The 24681-nt window shown below is 39.1% G+C and overlaps 1 protein-coding gene across 1 annotated transcript; it reads left to right on the top strand.

Moving 5' to 3' along the window:
- The first annotated feature begins 16808 nt into the window (after nt 1-16808).
- Nucleotides 16809-20441, top strand: LOC112170424 (heat shock 70 kDa protein, mitochondrial). Its single transcript, XM_024307715.2, has 6 exons — nt 16809-16967; nt 17696-17760; nt 17871-17949; nt 18048-18614; nt 18697-19317; nt 19541-20441. The coding sequence occupies exons 1-6, from the start codon at nt 16893-16895 to the stop codon at nt 20162-20164; spliced, it is 2031 nt and encodes a 676-aa protein (XP_024163483.1). The 5' UTR covers nt 16809-16892; the 3' UTR covers nt 20165-20441.
- Nucleotides 20442-24681: the final 4240 nt, after the last annotated feature.

The raw sequence follows: 24681 nt of genomic DNA, 5'->3' as shown, positions 1-24681 counted from the left end.
TCTAAGCTAGAGTGGATCATTAAAATCTATGGGACGCTTGCATTTAAGCAAGCCTATCTAAGAATGTAGACACCTCGCCCTCTACGGAAAGGAAATCATTCAACTATCTCTTCCTTGCCAATCACGCAATTGTGGTACAAGCAAGAAGCTAGAAACGTCATAGAAGACTCTTAGAGGTCCATTCACTCTCATATAAGCTTTAACCCACTTACTGAAATTTAAAAAAGCGTTACCTCCTTCCCTTTCGAGTTGGAGTGTTTCCCCACAAATTGCTTCTTCTTTGGAGACTTGTTCTTCTCGTTACCCTCACCATTCTTCAAAGTCTTCTGCTTGTCACCAGAGGACGACTTATTCCCACTGCCAATAGGTCATCCTCTTTTCTGCTTCACATTCCCAAGCTGGGTCACCTCTAGTTCCTGATCCAGACCAAGATTTTCAGAGTCAAGTATGAGATTTCTCTTACCCACAGCCAAAAGCAATTTCAGCTTCTTGGGAGAAATAATCAGGCTGTCTTCTTGCCCCCGACGCTTACCAGTTATGTGCTATGGAGTTCCTCCTATCTCTTGAAGCTCATGCACCACAACCTGCCGCTTTTGCCTCGGGAATAAGGCATTCAAGCATGGATCTCCACTCGAAATACCAAAGGAGGGCACGGGTTTGGAACCCTAGCACTCACACCAGCATTGAACCTACTGCTACTAGAACTCAACCCTGCCAGAACTCCTTGCACCCGCTCACCCCTAACATTCACCTCCGACACTGCCGTCTGGGCCCCCAGAACAATACGTTTAGCTCCATCATCCTCCTCCTCCAGTGCTGGCCCGGAGCACGGCAATCCTACAAGTGTTATAATTCCACAAATTGAGCATCTCCGAAACAGCTTGTCATATCGAAACTCAACCTCATCCTCCACTAAGTACCACCACTTGAAAGGCAATGGTTTGTTCAATGGGATTTCAACCATAATCCAGAGTTTCCCAACTTTCTTCGCATTCTTATTAATTTCCTGGAAATCCCCCGGTGTATAACCAATCATAGTCATGACACGTTTAGACCAAAATGCCGGTGGGATTCCTGCAAAGTTATCCAATACGTTGCCATGGTCAAAGGCACTTTCTCCACTGGCATGATGGCATCATACCATTCTAGCGCCATCGGCGAGTGATTGTATCCCCACAGCTCCCCACGCCAGATTTGAACACGATCAGACGGGTCCGACAGGGTGATGAGCACCCTCTGCGCTTTTGCTTCCTCTACCTGCAACGACCTATTAACCCTCCAAGCATTGTGAAAGATCCCCAAAAAAGACTTGACCTTGACATCCCGAGTGGTGAGAAGCTTGCCCACCAAGAATACGTTTGCCTAACGAAAACCCTTGCCCTGCGTTGGTCGCAAACTCTTGCCCTGCGTTGGTCACAAATTAATCTGTCTCTTGCCTTCAGCAATAGCAAGAGAGGAGGCTAGTCTAGCAGCCATTGCACCAACAAAAGATATCTTGTTGACAGGGAGAAGCACATAACCAAAAACCCTAACCCTAGGTTTGAGAGACAAGGTTGACGACTCAACTAGGTTTTTTTTTTTTTTTAATCAATTCTATATCCCTCTCTGAATTACTCCTACAACACACTAAGAAAGATCCAAAGTTGCGCTGCTACATTAGACAAAAGCTTCTTCAATTTTGATTTCTTTTCTTCTTTTTGTGAGATTCCTCAATGGGGAATTAGGAACAGAAGCCACCCCATAATCACTATGAAATAACAAAAAAATTATGTTCAATTTGGAAGCAAATGAGAAAGACTTGGCTAGGATCAATTATAATATGTATTGTAATTTTGAAAGAGCTAGCAGCTACGACATAGATTCTTAGAGCATCAACAGTGGACACTCACTTTTTGGGACTCAAATTTGGGTCCAAATTGGATGAAATAGTGATTTGAGTACATTTGAAAAGTGTACAAAGAGACTTATTTTTGGACTCATTTTTTAGCTATTTGATTCTACCAAGCAATGAATCTTGGTCTTACAATTTGAAACAAAAGTTAAATTTGTGTAGGGATCACTCTGTAAAGTGTGAACTAATGCAAGCAATAACAGATTTTTTTGTCCCATGGTGGGAGCCGCAAAATTTGAGTCCAAACTGATTCAGGTCCTTCCTTGAACCAAATCTGATCTAACAAATGGGTATCAGACAGATTTTTGAATTTTGAGTCCATTACAACCTAATTTCTTTGCTTTTGGACCCAAATTTGAGTCCCCACTAGTGGAGACTCACTTTTTAGACTCAAATTTTGGTCCAAATTAGCTTGAATAGTGATATGAGCCCCTCTAAATAGCGTACAAAGAGACTTACTCTTATTAGGTACTGCAGTGATGCAAGATTTATTTTTGGTACTTATATTTTGGACTCATTTTTTTGGCCATTTGATTCTATCAAGCAATGAATATTGGCCATACTATTCAAAATAAAATTTAAATTAGTGTGGGGACCACTTTGTAAAGTGTGAACTAATGCAATCAATAGCAAATTTTTGACCACATGGTGTGGCCGCAAAATTTGTGTCCAAACTAATTTAGGTCCTTCATTTGACTAAATATGATCCAACAAATGGGTCTCAGCCATATTTTAGTCTATTTTCTTCTGACCCACTGCAACCTAATTCCTTTGCGTTTGGACCCAAATTTAGGTCCTCACTGCTGATGCTCTTAGGTTTATGACAATCATGCAAGAAAACTGATACGACTGTTACTAAGAGAGAAGCTAATCAATACGTATAAAATGAATTGACTCTTTCCTTCCACCATTGTATTTTTAATATAGCAATATTAACAAGTCTTCAGTAACCATGTGGTGTGGTGTGCTGGTCGAGCGGCCTAGTCTAGAACCCTCAGGTCTAGCATTCGATTCCCAGCTCTATCCTGTGGCCAGCAGATTTGAGGGAAATTTGTTTGTTAACACGAGGGCTCGTGCGTCTGCGGTGCAGTGATTAGTCTAGCAAAGCTAGGATACACTACATGAGGGTGCGTGTGTGGTTCTATTGACGTCTTCCCCCTAAAAAAAAAACAAACAAACAAACAAGTCTTCAGTGTGGCAATATTACCATGTAGCAAATTTAGATTGGGCGGTCGGACAAAGTCAATGGTCTGAAAACCTAATTAAAGAGCTTCTCATTTAAGAGCTAAATTTTTTAGAAGTAGGGTCTCTATGGCTTGATATGTTTCAATTGATGATCTATCTTGTTGCTTTTTTTTTTTACATGGATGATGTATCTCATTTAATGTATCTTCAGTGTTTTTTACCTGTATTCATTAGGCATAATTTTTTACCTGTTTTAGGCTTAGGTTTGGGCCTAACCTATTGTTAGGGTTGCTACTATTTTTGTTGGGCCTAGGGTTTTGTAATAGGAACTAGGATTGTTAGGGTTGCTACTATTCTTATTGGGCCTAGGGTTTTGTAATAGGCATTGGGCTGTTGTTTGTTCCTTGTATGTTTTAATGGATGAAGGACTTGACCTCTTCTGCTTAAAGGAGATGTCGAGATGTCATTAGTTTGCACATAGATCCTAGGTCATTTGAAGTTTTTTTTTTTTTTTTTTAAGGATATTTTAGTGATTATCAGCAATGGACTTTATGGCTAGAAAAGATGAGCTTGCTTAGATAGTGACATTTTTTGTCATTCACATAAGACAGCTTACTATGTTGTACTCTCGTTGAACTATTAATGAATTGTCCTCTAAAAAAATTGAAAATATTCAAGTAAATCCAGAATATGTGTCTGGCTCAAACTCGAGGTTACTTGCTCTAATTGAAATATGATTTATATTAGAGATATTCTCGGAGAATCTTAGGAGATATCCAATCAATGCACGATTATGTTTCCATGTACAACTCTATCTCTATGCTTGTAATCATCTATATAAAGAGGCCTCTATTATCAATGAAAGTACGACTCAATTATCTCCCAATTTAGTTTTCCTTAAATACGTTATCAGCACCTTAATTACTGTCACAGAAACTCTCTACGCTTCTAGGGCGAATCACACCTATGAATAGCCAACGGATTCTATGCGAAAACGCATGTAGAGAGCGGAAATGAGTTCCTTTGCAATACCTCTAATGATTGCGAACGAAGGCGTATCTTAGAGAAGTTTATGTGTCTCTCTAGTGGACTTTATGTCATTATTCGAGCTATTAAATCCAATAAAGTTACGAGAGAAGATCTCTTGGATTTAGACACATATTGGCTTTGTCACGACTAGGCCTCATCAAAAAGCCCGCGGATCAAGTGGGCCGATGGAGGCCCGCCGGCCCGCAGGGCTTTTGGCCCGGCCTGGCCCGTCAAAAAACCCGCAAAAGCCCGCCTTGATGGGCCGATGGAGGCCCGCAAAAAAGCCCGTAAAAACCCGGCCCGGCCCATAGGCCCAGCCCGCTAAAAGCCCGCTAGGCCCGGCCCGTAAAAGCCCGCAAAATATTATATATATATGTGTGTGTGTGTGTGTGTGTGTGTGTTTATATATATATATATATATATATATATATATATATTAATATATATATATATATATATATATGTATGTGTGTGTGTGTGTTATATATATAGATATATCTATATGTGTGTGTGTGTGTTTATAAATATATATATATATAGACACATATAGATATATATTTGTGTGTGTGTTTATATATATATATATATATATATATATATATAGCCATATAGATATATATATATATATATATATATAGAGAGAGAGAGAGAGATATATAGATATATATATATATATATGTATATATATATATATCAATATATCATATATGTGTGTGTCTGTTTATATATATATATATGTGTGTGTGTGTGTGTGTGTTTATATATATATATATATATATATATATATATATATATATATTAATATATATGTGTGTGTGTATATATAGAGAGATATATATATATGTGTGTGTGTGTGTGGAAATTCTTATACTATTATACTTCTATATAAAATATGTGCACATATATATTCTACATATCGGTTGACCAATCCGATCGGATTCGAAAATATGGTGAAATTGGCTAAATTTTTTATCACACTCATACTTTATTGTAATAAACTCATCCAACGGTCGGTTTTTCCATTTTCTTTGAATTGATAGGGGTTGCTCTTTGGAGTATATGATATATAAATATAGGTTTATAAGAGTAACTACGTTTGACGTAATTGATCGAATTCGAAACGAGAACCAAATTGGCTGGATTTTCTACAACCATCATAAAACATTACAATCTCTCCATCGAGCGGTTGGTTTCTCCGAATTCATTTTCTACTTCATGGTTGCTTTAGAATGAACCTAAACAATTTAAATGCAATGTATAAGTCATACAACTATAGGAATAAAATTGATATAGACCAATGTGTTTGTAATTAAAATTAATTTTTTTTTATCTTATGTCCACGCACATCCATTGATGGAATATATACAAACGTGATGTGAAAAAATAAGCACGTTTCGCAGTTCTCATGGCATCGGTCAACCAATAAAACATATAAGTGACTACGGTTGACCAATCCGATCGGATTCGAAAATATGGTGAAATTGGCTAAATTTTTTACCACACTCATAATTTATTGTAATAAACTCATCCAACGGTCGGTTTTTCCATTTTCTTTGAATTGATAGGGGTTACTCTTTGGAGTGTATGGTATATAAATATAGATTTATATGAGTAACTACATTTGATCTAGTTGATCGAATTCGAAACGATAACCAAATTGGCTGGATTTTCTACAATCACCATAAAACATTACAATCTCTCCATCGAGCGGTTGGTTTCTCCGAATTCATTTTCTACTTCATGGTTGCTTTAGAATGAACCTAAACAATTTAAATGCAATATATAAGTCATACAACTTTAGGAATAAAATTGGTACAGACCAATGTGTTTGTAATTAAAATTAATTTTTTTTATCTTATATCCACGCACATCTATTGATGGAATATATACAAACGTGATGTGAAAAAATAAGCACGTTTCGCGGTTGTCACGGCATCGGTCAACCAATAAAACATATAAGTGACTACAGTTGACCAATCCGATCGGATTCGAAAATATGGTGAAAGTGGCTAAATTTTTTACCACACTCATAATTTATTGTAATAAACTCATCCAACGGTCAGTTTTTCCATTTTCTTTGAATTGATAGGGGTTACTCTTTGGAGTGTATGATATATAAATATAGGTTTATAAGAGTAACTACGTTTGACCTAGTTGATCGAATTCGAAACGTGAACCAAATTGGCTGGATTTTCTACAACCACCATAAAACATTACAATCTCTCCATCAAGCGGTTGGTTTCTCTGAATTCATTTTCCACTTCATGGTTGCTTTAGAATGAACCTAAACAATTTAAATGCAATGTATAAGTCATGTAACTTTAGGAATAAAATTGGTACAGACCAATGTGTTTGTAATTAAATTTTTTTTTTTTTATCTTATGTCTACGCACATCCATCGATAGAATATATACAAACGTGATGTGAAAAAATAAGCACGTTTCGCGGTTGCCACGCCATCGGTCAACCAATAAAACATATAAGTGACTACGGTTGACCAATCCGATCGGATTCAAAAATATGGTGAAATTGGCTAAATTGTTTACCACACTCATAATTTATTGTAATAAACTCATCCAACGGTCGGTTTCTCATTTTCTTTGAATTGCTATATGTAGCTCTTTGGAGTGTATGATGTATAAATATAGATTTATAAAAAATTAGTGTCTTTAAAAATTTATTTATCAACAAATTAGTATCTATATATAAATATAGATTTTTTTTGGTACAATATAGTTATATAGATTGTTATCTTTGGTTGTATTTGATCATTATCCATTGAATTTCCAAAGCTTGATTAAAAAAAAAATACTTGTGTCTTTAAATATTTATTTATAAATAAAGCCCGCAAGGCCAAGTCCGGCCCGGCCCGAAAAAGCCCGCAAAGCCCGCTTTATATGGACGGGCTTGGATCCTTTGATTTTTAATAAAGCCCGGCCCGGCCCGCAATTATTTAAAAATATAGCAAGGCCCGGCCCAAGCCCGCTATGAATGGGCCGGGCCGGGGCGTTGACGACCCCTAGTCACGACAGGATAGGTCATCCTGGTCATGATATGATGATCCGTCTACTAAAGACTTCACATGGACATCTTTTCTTTCGAGCGAAACAAAGCATGAATCAAAAGTTGATTTATGGACTAAGTGTGACCGATGCTGCTGCCTAGGGCACAGCCTCCGTCCACCACTAGCCTGGGGCTGGCACAGTCATCCATCATAGTGATGGCGCCCTAGGTGACGCTGCAATCACTAATTTGCTTCAAATAGTGTTTCAGACGCTCAGGCCCAACCAAAATTCTCATTGGTTGCTTCTAAAGCCTCTCGCTCGTTTTACAAAGCCCGTTCCTTAGGGAAATTAGGACTGAGACCATCCTATGTAAAGGATATGAAAATACTCATTATGTTCTTACATAGAATCCATGGGGATTCTATGGACTGATTCAACCAACTTGCGGACGTTTAAATATCTCATGATATTGGTTGATGCACAAACACGCTGGTCACGTGTTTTGCCATTGTCCACTTGTAATGCTGCTTATGCTACATTCCTGGCAAATATCATATGACAACGGGCTCACTCCCCGGATCATCCTATTCTGTCAATTGGACTTGACAATGCTAGCGAGTTTGCATCGAAGACTTTCGATAGTTATTGCATTGGGACTGATGTTGGACATCACATTCCCATGAACATACCCAAATGGTCTCGCGGAAATGTCTACGATGGTAGTCCGGACATTGGTAATGCACACCAATCTCCTTATATCCGCTTGGGGTGATGCAATATCGCATGTAGCTATGTTAATTCGTCTACGACATACCGCCACTCAATCTACCTCTGCATTACAGGTAGTGACTGGGTACAAGTATCGTACTTACGCATCTTTGAGTGTGCCATTTATGTGCCAATTGCGCCGCCACAGTGCTCTATGATGGGTCCGTACAGACAAATGGGCAACTACGTTGGATTTGAGACTCCAACAATCGTCCGGCACTTAATGCCCTTGAAAGGCGATTTCCTTACCGCTAGATTTGTGGGTTGTCACTTTGATGAGACAGTCTTCCCGTCGTTAGGGGGAGATAAGTAAATGGATGTTCAGCAGGAACGACAGGAATTGTCGTGGCCTGTCCCCACTATGTCTCATCTCTATCCCTACTAAAGTGACGAGATCACACATCTGCTGCAAATATGCCTGCAAGGAAGTACGTCCTTATGAGAGGACATAGCGCCACCCTACACAGAGATAGGCATGACGCCAATGCCAAAGAGAGTGGCACTTTGGCGTTACAGGCCATGGCCCCAGCTAGGATGCGTGGGAGGCCCGTTAGTTCGAAGGATATTTTGGCACAACCCAATCCTTTGATCATCAAGACTCAAAATCTGTCTCATGAGTATCTTCCGGGTTATGGTTATCGTTGGGGGACCCCTCAATGTCAGAACATATTCCTGAGAATATAGAGCTCTATGAAAATTACACTAGTGTACATGAGACGTGGGATAGAAACTCCATCATAATTGTTGATATAGTTGCGCATGAGTTTGTTGAGTCCGATGATATCGAACCACACTTCATTGATGAATGAATGCCAACGTAGAGAGATTTGGCCTAAATGGAAAGATGTGATCCAGGTTAAGATGGATTCTCTATGGAAGAGGAAGGTTTTCGAGCTAGTGATGCCAACATCACCTAACATAAAACCTGTTATCTAATGGGTCTTCGTTAGAAAGCGTACTGAGAAAAAGATATGGTAATCTTGCCTTATGGCCCAAGGGTTCTCATAAAACGCCCTGGAATCGACTACGATGAGACATATTCTCTCGTAATGGATGTCATTGCACTCCACTACCTTGCCAGTTTGGTAGTTTCTGAATAACTGAACATGCAGCTTACAAATGTGGTCACTACATATTTCTATAGGGATCTAGATACGGAATATACATGAAGGTTCATGGTGAACTTCATTTACCCAAGTCAAGTGGCTCTAGACTACGGAGCGCGTTTACAAAGAGGTTGAAACGCTCACTAAAGTGACTACTTGATTGGGAAGGGATATGCCCATGCGTTTCCATAACAAGTTTCGGATTCTATCGCGGTTCATGTTGGACATGATCTTCATTAGAATCCCTTAAAGAGTTAAGGGAAACCGCTGAACACTTGAAATCCGATTTTGAGATGATGGATCATGGGAGAACACGATTATGTCTCGGTTTGGAACTTGAGCATTGTGTCGATAGATGCTTAGGCATAGGTCAAGCCTTCAAGCACCCTCATGATCGTCTGTAGTCTTGATCCTGAAAAGGATCATTTTCGTTGAAAGGATGAAGATGTGCTAGAGGCAGGAGTGCCTTACTTGAGTACAATAGGCACATTATTGTACTTAGCTCAATGCACAAGACCATAATTCTCATTTTCCATGAACTTGTTAGCTAGATATAGCTCTGCGCCAACGCGACGCCATTGGATTGGTGTAAAAGATATCTTTCGATACTTGAGATGTATGATTGATATGGGCTTGTTCTATCCCTACAAAGAACGGGAACGCCGCCAACACTGGCCTGCTTCCACTATCCCCATCCCAAAACGACATAAGTGTTTTGGAAGGTTTTGCTGATGTTGGGTATCTCTCTGACCCATACAAAGGTCATTCCCAAACTGGTTAAGTGTTCACTATGGGAAAAGACCGTGATATCTTGGAGGTCTACATAACATACCTTAGTCACTATATCTTGGAATAATGTAGAGATTCTTGCTCTTCACGAAGTGGTTTGTGAATGTATATGGATTGGATCCATAATTACGCATGTTCGAACAATTGTGGTTTGAAGTTTACCACAGATGAGCCTACGAGCATGTATGATAATGCTGCTTGTTTTGAAGCAAGGCTACATCAAAAGCGACCACACCAAGTATAATCAGCAACAACAAACTCTCCTCAAGATCAAAGTGAACTAGGTTCAATCTGAGGACAGTGCGGCAAGCTTGCTCGCTAAGTTATTGCCTAAATTCTACTTTCAAGAAACTTGTTGGTAGCATCGTTTGCGGAAGTTATCCGAACTCCAATGACAGTAGTCATCAGGGGGAGATGCAGACATCAGGGAGAGGTGTCTACATGTATGGTTTTGAAACGTGAAGGGTGCGTTGTGCTCTTTTTCCCCTTCGACCAAGGTTATTTTTGTCCCACTTTTTGTTACTCGGCAAGGTTTTTAATGAGGCAATGAGAGGAGCACCACGTTTGGGCGACACAAGGGGGAGTGTTCAAGTAAACCCAGAATATGTGTCTAGCCGAAACTCGAGGTTACTTGCTCTAGTTGAAATATGGTTTATATTAGAGATATTCTCGGAGAATCTTAGGAGATATTCAATCAATGTACGATTATGTTTCCATGTACAACTCTATCTCTATGCTTGTAATCCTCTATATAAAGAGGCCTCTATTATCAATGAAAGTACGACTCAATTATCTCCCAATTCAGTTTTCCTTATACACGTTATCAGCACCTTAATTACTATCACAGAAACTCTCTACGCTTCTAGGGCGAATCACACCTATGAATAGCCAATGGATTCCATGTGAAAACGCATGTAAAGAGCGGAAATGAGTTTTTTTGCAATACCTCTAATGATTGCGAACGAAGGCGCATCTTAGAGAAGTTTATGTGTCTCTCTAGTAGACTTTATGTCATTATTCGAGCTATTAAATCCAATAAAGTTACGAGAGAAGATCTCTTGGATTTAGACACATATTGGCTTTATCACGACAGGATAGGTCATCCTAGTCATGATATGATGATCCGTCTACTAAAGACTTCACATGGACATCTTTTCTTTCGAGCGAAACGAAGCATGAATCAAAAGTTGATTTCTGGACTAAGTGTGACCGAAATCAAAAGTTGAGGGTGAGTCTAACAATGAAGACGTCTCAAGCTTCTAGAGCCAATGACAACCAATTAGGAGATGTGTATGAGAAGAAAGAGAGGGAAATGAGAAGAGCTAGAGACATGAAGGAATAGTGAGGAAGAGGGAAGGGAGAATAGAGAGAGGATCACAATAGAGTTGGAGAGAAAGAGTGACGTCTACTGCTTAGATCATATGATACATGTTTTTCTTTTTCAGTTTTTTAGTTTTGATCAAAACGTGTTTCTTCCTCTTCTTAATCTTTGATTAGATGGTGATTTCAAATAAATAAGATGTAGTAGTTATTTCAAAATTTGAATTTTAACTTTCTAAATATCGACAAAATTTGATTCTACACCCAAATTCACACACACCTTTTATATTAAACCCCATCTATAAGATTGTTTTAATATACACCCAAATCTATTATTTCGGTTTTATCTATAAAAAAAACTATTAAATAGGATAAATATTAAAACTCATTGTTGTTAAAAATTACTAAAGCTGCCACCATCCCCAAACTTTCTGCAAATGCAAGTCTTGAAATGGTTGCGCAAGACGTTGCCCATAATTTATCAACTCTTGATTCCAGCAATTGAAATCAATACTTGGGTTGGAGGTTATGTAATCTCCATATTCAAAAGCCTAATCTAAATCAATACCTAAGTTGGAAGTTATATAATCTCCACATTCAAAAGCTGGAATTATAGGTGCCTAAGTCATTCTCTGAATGATTTAGTTACAAATTGTGAAATCCCTGAATAATAGGTACCTAAATCATTTGCTTATGTTAAAACTCACGCGATATATAACACCTGAATGATAGACAAAATTATGCAATTTTATCAATGGTTCATTCTACCTAAGATTGATAGGTACAAATTGTGAACTCCTAAATGATAGGTTCCTAAGTCATTTGCTTATGTTAAAACTCACATGATATTTAACACCCGTACGATAGGAAAAATTATACAGTTAGGCCTATGATTCATCTAGAAATACCAAAATTAGCAAGTGAAAGTTAGTGACAAGGGTGTTGGATTATTCTATTTCATTGCCGGTAAATGAGATGAAATGAATATTTTACCAAAAAATCAACAGCTATATTTGAGGAATATTTTACCTATTCAATCAGAATGGTAAAATAGTCAAACTAAAAAAACAAGAAAAATCATAATTATAGACTTAAAACCTATAAGGAAGGTTTAATCATATGAAAATATAGGAATTGTTAAAAAGTATTGACTTACTTTGTAGAGAGTAAGAAACGTATAAAGAGAGATGAGGGGAAAATAGAGAAGTGTGTTATTCAGTCTTAGAGGCCTCCCTTATATAGAGGTAGGGTTTACATGATAAGTGTTTAAACTATTGATATATTACATGTAGGTTCCTAACTAATAACGTGGACAACCACATAAGAAATAATATTTACAACACTCCCCCTTGGATGTCCACCAATTGATGATGGCATTGGACGCGCTTATTGTTGCCTCGTTAAAAACCTTGCCAGGTAACAAAAACCCAGTGGGATAAAAATAACCCTGGTCGAAGGACAAAAAGAGCACAACGCGCATATGTCCTAGGTAGCATGTTTCTTGATGCTCCCCCTGATTGCAATCTCCCCTTGATCTTTGCATTTGTCGCTTGATAGCTTTGAGAGTCGTCTCAATCCGATCCCTTCCACTAACTTCTGGAAAGTACACTTAGGTAGAGATTTGGTGAATAAATCAGCCAAGTTTTCGTCGAATCGAATTTGCTTCACTACAATTTCTTGATTCTTTTGAAGCTCATGAGTGTGAAAGAACTTTGGCGCGATATGCTTAGTCTTGTCACCTTTGATGAATCCTTCTTTAATCTGAGCAATACAAGCAGTATTGTCTTCATACATGACTGTTGGTTTGTCAGTTACTGAAGGTAAATCACAGGTGCTTCGAATGTGGCGAATCATGGATCTTAACCAAAAACATTCTCGGCCAGCCTCATATAAAGCAATTATTTCTGAATGATTAGAGGAAGTTGCCACGAGTGTTTGTTTAGATGATCGCCATGAAATTGCTGTGTCTCCACAAGTAAAAACATATCCTGTTTGAGAGCGACCTCTATGCGGATCAGAGAGATATCCTGCATCAGCATATCCAACAATCGTGGGATTATCAATAGATTTATTTGTGTAGAATAAACCCATATCTGTTGTACCACGAAGGTAGCGTAAAATGTCTTTTACGCCTTTCCAATGGCGTGATGTTGGAGTAGAGCTATATCTTGTCAATACACTAACTGCAAATGCAATGTCTGGTCTTGTACATTGTGCCAAATAAAGTAGGGCACCAATAGCACTAAGATATGGTACTTCTGGACCAAGGATAATTTCGTCATCTTGTCTTGGACGAAATGGATCTTTCATAGTGTCAAGACTCCGAAAAACCATTGGGGTACTCAGTGGGTGAGCCTTTTCCATACCAAATCTCTTCAGAATTTTTTCTGTATAAGCAGATTGATGGACAAGAATCCCACTATCCAAATGCTCAATTTGCAGCCCAAGGCAATACCTTGTTTTTCCAAGGTCTTTCATTTCAAATTCTTTCTTTAAATATTCAGCAGTTTTTTCAAGTTCTGAAGAACTTCCAATCAGATTCATGTCATCGACATAAACTGCAACTATTGCAAAACCAGAATTTGATTTCTTAATGAACACGCAAGGACATATAGGATCATTGACATATCCTTCCTTAAGTAGATACTCACTGAGGCGGTTGTACCACATTCGTCCAGATTGCTTCAATCCATATAAGGATCGTCTCAGTTTGATTGAGTACATACTGCGTGGTTTTGTAGTTGCTTCAGGCAACCTAAGTCCTTCTGGGACTTTCATGTAGATATCAGTATCTAACTCACCGTATAGGTATGCAGTAACAACATCCATAAGTTGCATATCAAGTTTTTCCAAAACTACTAAACTTATTAGATAGTGGAATGTGATAGCATCCATTACGGGAGAATATGTTTCCTCATAATCTATCCCAGGCCTTTGTGAAAAACCTTGCGCAACAAGTCGCGCCTTATATCTTGCAATCTCATTTTTCTCATTACGCTTTCTCACAAATACCCATTTATATCCAACCGGTTTGACATTGGGTGGTGTTTGGACAACAGGTCCGAAAACACTGCGTTTTTCTAGAGAATTTAGTTCAGTTTGGATTGCATCTTTCCATTTGAGCCAGTCATGTCTCTGTCTACATTCATTAACAGAGCGAGGTTCAGTGTCATCGCCTTTTATTATTTCAGTAGCTACTGCGAATGAGAATATATTGTCTATGATCATATCTCTACGATCCCACAATTCATTGGTGTACACGTAGTTTACGGAAATTTCCTTATTTTCAGGTACCTGAGCCTCTTCATGGGCTGGTGTCTCACCGATGTCATTTTCCTCTTCTGTAGTCACAGAATCATGAATTGTGGATCGGACATTAATGTCTTGCCTAATATTCTCTTCAGGGACGATTTCATTAGGATTCAGATGTGCCTTTGTTTTCCTCTTTCTAGGAACTGAATCTTTTGAACCTACAGGTCTGCCACGCTTCAGGCGTGCAGCAGATGGCTCATTGGCCGCCACATTATTTTGTCCAATTTGGACATTAATTCTTGCCGGTGCATTTATTGCTGGGATATGTGATCTTGTCACTTTTGCTGTGTCAGTGAATGCATCAGGCATTGTGTTAGCAATATTTTGAAGGTGCAAAATCCTTCGTACTTCAATTTCACTTTCTTTAGTACGAGGGTCAAGATGAGATATAGTGGGTACAGTCCACATTAATTCACGACGTTCATTTGGAACAGTCTTATCTCCCCCTAACGGCGGGAATATTGTCTCATCAAAATGGCAATCTGCAAACCGTGCGGTGAAGGTATCACCCGTCATGGGTTCTAAATACCGAATAATGGATGGTGAATCAAAACCAATGTAGATTCCCAATCGACGTTGAGGGCCCATTTTTGTTCGTTGTGGCGGTGCAATAAGCACATAAATAGCACAACCAAATGTTCGAAGATGGGAGATATTGGGCTGGCTCCCAGAAACAAGTTGTAATGGGGAATATTGATGGTTGGCTATGGGCCTCAACCGAATTAAAGCTGCTGCATGCAAAATTGCATGTCCCCATGCAGAAACTGGCATCTTTGTTTTCATTAGCAAAGTGCGAGCTATTATTTGAAGTCTCTTAATAAGAGCTTCTGCCAAACCATTTTGTGTATGAACATGAGGAACTGAATGTTCAATTTCAATTCCCATAGACATGCAATAATCATCAAACGTTTGAGATGTAAATTCACCAGCATTGTCTAAACGAATGGACTTGATAGAGTAGTCCGGGAATTGAGCTCGTAATTTAATTATCTGAGCAAGTAGTTTGGCAAATGCCACATTACGGGTAGACAAGAGGCAAACATGTGACCATCTTGTAGAGGCATCAACCAAGACCATAAAATATCGAAATGGTCCACAAGATGGGTCAATAGGTCCACAAATGTCCCCTTGAATTCTTTGTAGAAAAGATGGGGATTCGATATCTATCTTTGCATAAGATGGTTTAACCACCAATTTCCCTTGTGAGCAGGCTTTGCAAGGGTTGCTTGGCAAAACAATATGTTTAGTCATCAATGGATGTCCATTGGAATTTGTAATGATCCTACGCATCATGGTGGACCCAGGGTGACCCAAACGGTCATGCCAAAGCATAAATGTATGTTGATTTTTGAACTGCTGGTTCACAACATGGTATGCCTCAATTGGTTGAATGGTTGTGTAATACAACCCAGATGATAGGGCAACCAATTTTTCCAATATATGCTTTTGGCAGTTTTTATTGGATGTAATGCAAAGATATTCCACATGATTATCATTCGTGGTCTCAATGTGGTATCCATTTAAACGGATATCTCTAAAACTGAGGAGATTTCTTCTGGATCTCGAAGAATATAAAGCCCCTTGAATGGACAATTGAGTTCCATTGGGTAGCCTAATGTGGGCTCTTCCAGAGCCTTCAATCAGGTCTGCAGGACCTGAGATAGTAGTCACATTGGCTTTAGAAGGCGTTAAAGTGGAGAAATAAATCTGATCGCGAAAGATCGTATGTGTAGTGGCACTGTCAGCAAGACATATTTCTTCTCTATCCTTCATAAGTTGAGAGCATCCAAAATCCATGTTCATGCTTTGTAGAGAGTAAGAAACGTATAAAGAGAGATGAGGGGAAAATAGAGAAGTGTGTTATTCAGTCTTAGAGGCCTCCCTTATATAGAGGTAGGGTTTACATGATAAGTGTTTAAACTATTGATATATTACATGTAGGTTCCTAACTAATAACGTGGACAGCTACATAAGAAATAATATTTACAACAGGAATGAGTTTTTCCTAATAGGAGCTTCATTTTTTGGGTTTTTTTTCTTATTTTTTTTTTTTAATTTTTATTATATTTATAGAGGGGTAAAATTAATTTTAAAAATTGTGTAAAAAATGAAAGAGGTTTAAATAACGAATTGAGAGGTCTAAATAGAATCTTTAATGAAATAAACAAGCGGATTAGGTTGGGAGACTATAGGAGGTCATTAAACTTGAAGAAAGTTTCCACATGATCCCGGAAAATAGGCCCACGAGCCCCACAGCTAAACCAAGTCCCCATTTGCCTAAATCGAAACCACAAATGACAAAAAGTCCCACGACGTCGTTTAACAAGTGACACACTAGATCCAGAACGTTCCACAGCCATCTTTAACTCACTTTCCGCCTCACATATAAAAGGCCCTCTCTCCACAAAACCCTAAACCCTAAATCTCTTAACCCTCTCTTTCTTGTCGTCTCTTGTGTTCCTTCTCTCTCTGCCGTTCTAAGCAGCCATGGCCACTGCTGCGTTGCTCCGATCTCTGCGACGTCGTGACCTCGCTTCGGCCCCTCTTTATGCCTACCGATCTGTACGTCTCCTCCCTCCTTTTCTCAGATTCTCTCCCCCCTTTTTCATCTTTCTTTTAATCTCGGCTCTGATCATTTCACTGTTTGATTTGCTTTGGGTGTATTTCTCACAGCTGTTTTGTGTATGTTTGATGTGATTAGAGGAAATGAAATCGATAATTACAGTAGACTCTTTCTCAATTTTTTGATAACCCTTGGGAATTTCGAATAATTTTTTTTTCTTTACATGTTGTGTGAATTTCTGATGTGTGATTTGGCTATGAGATCTTAAATTTGTTTGATGTAGCATCTGTTTCTGTTGTTGGCTTTGGCTGCTTATAAGGAGGAAGTGGAAAACTTTTGTTTATTGTGAATCGGACCCAGTGTTTTAGTCAATAGAAATTGAATATTTGATTGATACTTGATTTTGTGTTAAAACATGGAATTTATTGACGGGTAAATTGTGTTCAAGATGGGATTTTTATGCCATTTTACCTTCAATTAGTAGCAAATTCTGTATGGCAGTGACCCTTTTATTTTCACAGATTGATGAAATGGGCTATAATGATATTTGGGTGTGTGAAGTTGTGAATAAAGGGTATACTGCAATTCATGAATTTGAGACGAGAACCCTTGTTTGTTTTTGGAAATGCTACGTCTTTGGCTGTTCTGGAGCTCTGCTACTAGCTCTATATGATAGTTGTACGGTGATGTGTAGTTGTATTTATTGTGTTTCTTTATCTTTGTGCAGTTCACCAGTTCTGCCAAGTCTTCGCATTTAGGTAACAATTGGACAAGTGTGGCAAGACATTTCAGGTAGTTTCAACATGCCTAGCCCATTTAGTTACTCGTAATGGTGAAGGTTTTTGGTTTTCCTTTGCTTATTTTCTGGCTTTGTTCTAATGCTAATTCTATGATTTGAACAGTTCCAAACCTTCTGGGAGTGATATTATTGGGATTGACTTGGGTACAACCAACTCATGTGTATCTGTAATGGAGGGGAAGGTAATGGCAATTGATATTTTCTTATGATTTCCTGACCGACTGCGTGTTAAAACTTTTTGTGCCAAGTGGTTTGTCTAATCAATGTGAAAATGTTGCAGAACCCCAAAGTTATTGAGAATGCTGAAGGAGCACGGACAACACCATCAGTAGTTGCCTTCAATCAGAAAGGAGAGCTACTTGTTGGTACTCCAGCAAAACGTCAAGCTGTCACAAACCCAACAAACACTGTTTTTGGAACCAAGCGTCTGATTGGTAGACGTTTTGATGATCCTCAGACACAAAAAGAAATGAAGATGGTTCCGTACAAGATAGTCAAAGCTTCAAATGGAGATGCATGGGTTGAAGTCAATGGACAGCAGTATTCCCCAAGCCAGATTGGAGCCTTTGTTCTGACAAAGATGAAAGAAACTGCAGAGGCATACCTTGGAAAGAGTGTCTCAAAAGCCGTGATTACTGTTCCAGCCTATTTCAATGATGCCCAGAGGCAAGCAACAAAGGATGCCGGCAGAATTGCAGGCCTAGATGTACAGAGAATCATAAATGAGCCAACTGCTGCTGCACTGTCCTATGGCATGAACAACAAGGAAGGTCTAATAGCAGTATTTGATCTCGGTGGTGGAACGTTTGATGTATCCATTCTGGAGATATCCAATGGTGTTTTTGAGGTATGCATAGTTTGTTATTGAGTTGAATGTTCCTTCTTTTCTTTATTTTGGAAAATGGCAATAAGAACTGTCACTTCTCCAGGTGAAAGCAACAAATGGTGATACGTTTTTGGGAGGGGAGGATTTTGACAATGCTTTGCTGGACTTTTTAGTGAGTGAGTTCAAGAGGACTGAGAGTATTGATCTTTCAAAGGATAGGCTAGCTTTGCAGAGGCTTAGGGAGGCAGCTGAGAAGGCCAAGATTGAACTTTCGTCAACATCTCAAACTGAGATAAACTTGCCCTTCATCACAGCTGATTCTTCAGGTGCTAAACATCTGAACATTACACTGACCAGATCAAAATTTGAGAGTCTAGTGAATCACTTGATTGAGAGGACAAAGGCCCCGTGCAAGAATTGTTTGAAGGATGCCAACACCTCTATTAAGGATGTTGATGAGGTCCTTCTAGTAGGAGGGATGACTCGCGTTCCCAAGGTTCAACAGGTGGTTACAGAAATATTTGGTAAAAGCCCAAGCAAAGGAGTAAACCCTGATGAGGCAGTTGCTATGGGAGCTGCAATCCAAGGAGGTATCCTTCGTGGTGATGTCAAAGAGTTGCTTCTTCTCGATGTTACTCCTTTATCTCTTGGTATTGAGACATTGGGTGGCATCTTTACCAGATTGATTACCAAGAACACGACAATTCCAACAAAGAAGAGCCAGGTCAGTTCTCAAACCATGTAGTGTTCAATAAGATCAAAGACTATATTATGATGGAAGGGTAGACTCTGTGGTAGGAGTGCCTATGTATTCAGTTACTGAAAATTTGTTTTGATGAGAGTTGAATGTCTGGGAGATAAATGTCTAGTTAGCTGGATCTGTCTTATGCCTGAATGTTGCTATAATCTTATATTGGGTCTCATGAATTTTGCTTATACCTGAGCAGGTCTTTTCCACAGCAGCTGATAACCAAACCCAAGTTGGCATCAAGGTACTACAGGGTGAACGTGAAATGGCTTCTGACAACAAACTCCTTGGAGAGTTTGAGCTTGTAGGTATTCCTCCAGCACCAAGGGGCATGCCTCAGATTGAAGTCACTTTTGATATTGATGCCAACGGTATTGTTAACGTTTCTGCCAAGGACAAGGCCACTGGCAAAGAGCAAAATGTTACCATCACTTCATCTGGTGGACTTACGCCAGATGAGATTGACCGGATGGTCAAGGAAGCAGAGCTGCATGCTCAGAAGGATCAGGAAAGGAAAGCCCTCATTGATATCAAGAACAGTGCCGACACAACCATATACAGTATTGAGAAGAGCTTGAATGAGTACCGAGACAAGGTTCCAAGTGAGGTTGCTGAAGAAATTGAGGATGCAATTGCAGATTTGAGAAGGGCCACCACAGGCGATAGTGTTGATGAAATCAAGGCAAAAATTGATGCTGCTAACAAAGCTGTATCGAAGATAGGAGAGCATATGTCTCGTGGTTCCGGCGGTGACTCATCATCTGGAGGTTCACAGGGTGGTGACCAAGCTCCCGAGGCAGATTATGAAGAGGTGAAGAAGTGAGTTCTCGCGAGGGATTCAGATGATATTTCTGAGTTTTTCATGCTCGCAGACTTCTCTTTTGTCGGTTTCTGTATCTAAGTGTTGGAGTTTCATGTATTAGGAGGTGTTATCTATTTACTTCCTGTGTCTTTTGAACTAATTGAAAATTTTGTGGTAGTGATTTGTTCACTGGTTAAGAACAAAACATAATAAGAAATAGGTTTGACATTTAGACGTATGTGAATGTTCTTAATTCAATCCACCTGGTTTGTGAATGGTGTTATACTCGGATTAGTCTGTCTGGCCGTTCCAGATTGTCACTTATTCTGTAAGAAACTATGAATGTTATACTCGGATTAGTCAATGGTGTTATACGGCACTTTTCGTATTTACAAAGAAATGGGGCTAGGGTAGCCTATTTTCTTAGCTCGCAATCTGGTCGTCGAAGACATTGTAAAACGTAAAAGAAGAGAGGGGAAATGAGAGAAATCCAAAATAATTTGATCTGACGATGGTGATGGTTAGTGATCGCCCTTCATGAATTATGAAGGAATCCTAGAGAAAATGGGAAAATGGGTAAAGAATGAACAAAAGAAAGATGAAGAGAATAAGAGAAGAAAGGTGGCTCCGTTATTGGTACGTTTGGAGGCTTGAGACGATGGGTTAACAACTGTGCTATGTTGGATCTTGGGTTTCAAGGTCCTAACTTTACTTGGATTAGTGGACGTGTAAAAGAGAGGCTGGACAGAGCTTTCTGCAATGGAGATTGGCTTTTCCTGAAGGCTTTGTCCATCACCTCCCTAAGATGAAGTCTGATCATTGCCCTATCCTTTTGCAGCTTTCTTCTAATGTGCATATGGATCCTAACCTTAGGCCTTTCAGATTCCAAGCCATGTAGTTGAAACATACTGATTATACTGAGTTTATAAATGGTCAGTGGAGCAATCATGCAGGTGATTTACAGCATAAGATGTCTCATATTGCAGGTGCTCTAAAAGTTTGGAATTCGAATGTTTTTGGGCACGTTTTTAGAAAGAAAAGAAGACTCCTTGCTCGGCTAAATGGTATTCAATGCGCCTTGGCTCATAACAATAATCCTTTTCTTCTACAACTTGAAGAGCAGTTGATCAGAGAATATGAAACAATTAGAGCAGGAAGCGATGTTTTGGCAGCAAAAATCTCGTGATAAGTGGTTGAAAGAGGGTGATAGGAATACTAGTTTCTTTCACCTTACTACTATGGTTAGAAGAAGAAGGAATAAAGTGGAGGGGTTATTGGATGATAATGGTGTCCTCTGTACTGAAGCTACCACCTTAAAAACCATTGCTTCAGGTTATTTCCAAAAACTCTTTTCTCACTCCTCATCTAGAATGTCTAGGTTTGTTATTCCTTATTTATTTCCTTCCCTTGATGACCATGATAATTTATGGTTGAAGAGAGGGGTCTCCGATACGGAGATTCAAAGTGCTTTGTTTAGTATTGGTGGCTTAAAATCCCCTGGTGCTGATGGCTTTCCTGCAATTTTTTATCAGAAACATTGGAACCTTTGTAGTAATGAAATGATTGGTTTGGTGAAATGTGCACTCTCTTCTGGGATCATCCCTTCTGGCCTCAATCATACTTTAATCACACTTGTTCCTAAAACTTCAAGCCCCCAGAATATGGCCTTATTTCGTCCCATTAGTTTATGCAACACCCTTTATAAAGTAATTTCAAAAGTTTTGGATGCTTGGATCAGACCCTTCTTGAGGAAACTCGATCATTAGTCCTAATCAAGCTAGCTTTGTTCCGGGAAGGCATATCTCTGATAATGTTATCATTGCTCAAGAAGTTCTTCACAAATACAAGCACTCTGTGGGCAATAAAGGGTTTCTTGCTTGGAAAATTGATCTTTCAAAGGCTTACCATAGACTAATTAGGCAATTCATTGAGGGGGTCCTTCGTGAAGCCCTGATCCCATATGAAAGTGTTAAATTGGTAATGAGTTGTATCACTACAACTAGCTTCTAGGTTTGTTTAAATGGTGAACTGATAATTTCACTGCTTCAAGAGGTATTAGGCAAGGTGACCCACTTTCACCTTATCTTTTTGTTTTATGCATGAAAAAACTTTCACATCTAATTAAATCTGCTCTTGATGTTGGCCAGTGGAAACCAGTGAGGGCTTCTGGTTCCGGTCCTTTTATCTCATATCTCTTCTTTGCAGATGATTTGATCCTTTTTTCTGAGGCTAGTAGCAGCCAGGCTAAAGTTCTAAAAAAGTGTCTTGACTTATTTTGTGAACTTTCTGGACAAGAGGTGAGTTTTGAAAAATCAGTTTTATATTGTTCTCCTAATGTGGCTAATGCAAAAGCTTTGGCAATTAGCAGACTTTGTGGCTCTACTCTAACTACGGATATGGGTAAGTATCTGGGGATGCCATTGATTCACTCTAGAATAACTAAACACACTTATGCCTCTGTTGTTGAGAAGGTTCAAAACGGATTGGCTGGATGGAAAAGTAAGGTGCTGAATATGGCAGGTAGACTCACACTGATTCAGACTTTGTCTTCCACAATTCCCATCTACATAATGCAAACTGCAAAGTTACCGAAGTCTACACGTGAAACTCTTGATAAGCTGAATAGAGACTTCCTTTGGGGTAGTACTGAGGGTCACAAGAAGGTTCACCTTACTAATTGGGACCTAATATGTAGACCTAAAAGTGTTGGTGGTCTTGGTATTAAAAAGACCTCAATGATGAATTAAGCCATGCTCTCTAAAATTGGCTGGAGGTTGATGCAACCTGGAGAAGGAATGTGGCAAGATGTCTTACAGATGAAGTATTTAAAGAAAGATTCATGCCTTGACCCTACTTACAAAAATCCATCTAGATGTTCGAGTACTTGGAGGAGCATCAGTTTTGGTGTGGAGTTATTACGAAAGGGTTTAATTTGGCGGGTCGGCGATGGTCAAAGAATCTCCTTCTGGTTTGATAAATGGCTACATTGTGGCCATCTTGCTGGTCATGTTTCCTCCCCTACTACCATGGATTCTCAATTCAAGGTTAGTAATACTTGGAACCAAGATGGATGGGATGTGAATTTTCTTAAGAGTTACTTTAATGCTGATATTGTTAACCAGATTCTCAGCATTCTTGATGGTTTTTTGAATAGTGGTCCTGATATGAGGATTTGGAGTGAAGCGTCAAATGGGAAATTTTCTGTCAAGTCAGCTTACCTTGCCCTTATTAAGGAGGAAGAATTCTCCAGTTATAAATGGAAGTGCATTTGGAGTATTTCTATTCCTCCCAAACTCAAAACTTTTGCTTGGCTTGTGTCCCATGGAAAAATTTTAACTAATGTGGAGAGGACTAAGAGATGTTTTACTACCGTGTCTACTTGCCCTATTTGTCACAAGTACCCAAAAACTTTAATTCATCTCCTTAGGGACTGTTCTAGAGCTTTGGAGGTGTGGAAAAAGGTCATTTGTTTGGACAAGATAAGTCGAGCTCTTAGCCTTAATTGGTGGGGCTGGTTTGCAGAAAATATTCACTGCAATGATTATTGCTATAATGGTTTGCAGTGGAATAGCATCTTCATATATACATGCTAGTATTTGTGGAAATGGAGAAATAAGTCAATTTTTGATGAAGAATTTAAAATGTCATTTACACCTTGGAAAGTTATAGTGGATGCCACATCTGAATGGCAATCTGCTCAAGGAAAAAAGAATGATGAATTGAATTTTTCTATCATTGAGCTGGAGTGGAAGTGCCAAGATGATGGTTGGTTCAAACTCAATGTTGATGGGGCTAGGAAAGCACAGTCTTGTCGTATAGGAGCTGGTGGTGTTTTGAGAGATCACAAAGGAAATTGGATTTGTAGCTTCTGTGCTAGCCTCGGTGTTGGCCAGGTGATTGAGGCTGAAACTTGAGGGATGCTCATTGGTTTAAAAATGACCTCTGAGAGATTTAGAGGGAAAATTGTTGTGGAGTGTGATTCTGAGACCCTAATGCTTCTCTTGATTAAGGGAACTGATAAACTCCATCCTCTCTGTTCTATTCTGAAAAGTTGCAGAGCTTATCTTAGTCTCTTCTTGGAAACCGATATACACCATATCTAAAGGGAAAAAAATATGGTTGCCCATGGTTTATCCAAATGTTGCTTGGAGGATGATTTCTGCATAAACTATCTTGAGCACCGTCCTCCACAAGTCAGGGATATTTTGCTTAATGACTTGTGTGACACTACCAGAAGTAGGACTGTTCTAGCCATCTAAGCTAAGTTTCTTTTTTGTTAGGCCGTTTTGGCCTTCATCCAACCAAAAAAAGAATAAGAGAAGAAAATGAGAGAAGGCCCTTATGTCGGCTATATTAGGGCCAAGGCAACATTTTGGCCCTAGAGCTATATTGTTTATTTATTTAAGTACTAACTAGCCTTCCTACACACGCGAACGCGTGTGTGGAAAGGTGTTGTGTTCACGTGTGTAGACTTTTTTTGTATCATAATTAGCATTGTCATTACTACAGTTATGTAATGGTCTACGACGCACCAAAAA

This window comes from Rosa chinensis, chromosome 6 (assembly GCF_002994745.2).
Source record: "Rosa chinensis cultivar Old Blush chromosome 6, RchiOBHm-V2, whole genome shotgun sequence".
NCBI lineage: Eukaryota > Viridiplantae > Streptophyta > Magnoliopsida > Rosales > Rosaceae > Rosa > Rosa chinensis.
Note: the sequence above shows the minus strand (reverse complement) of the source record. Positions and strands in the feature narration are given on the sequence as shown.

Bases quoted from the DNA above. Each gene is read 5' to 3' on its own strand.
- LOC112170424 (XM_024307715.2), top strand. From the start codon at position 16,893: ATGGCCACTGCTGCGTTGCTCCGATCTCTGCGACGTCGTGACCTCGCT. The intron at 17,761-17,870 runs GTAGTTTCAACA...TGATTTGAACAG, and splicing joins AGTGTGGCAAGACATTTCAG to TTCCAAACCTTCTGGGAGTG. The intron at 17,950-18,047 runs GTAATGGCAATT...AAAATGTTGCAG, and splicing joins TATCTGTAATGGAGGGGAAG to AACCCCAAAGTTATTGAGAA.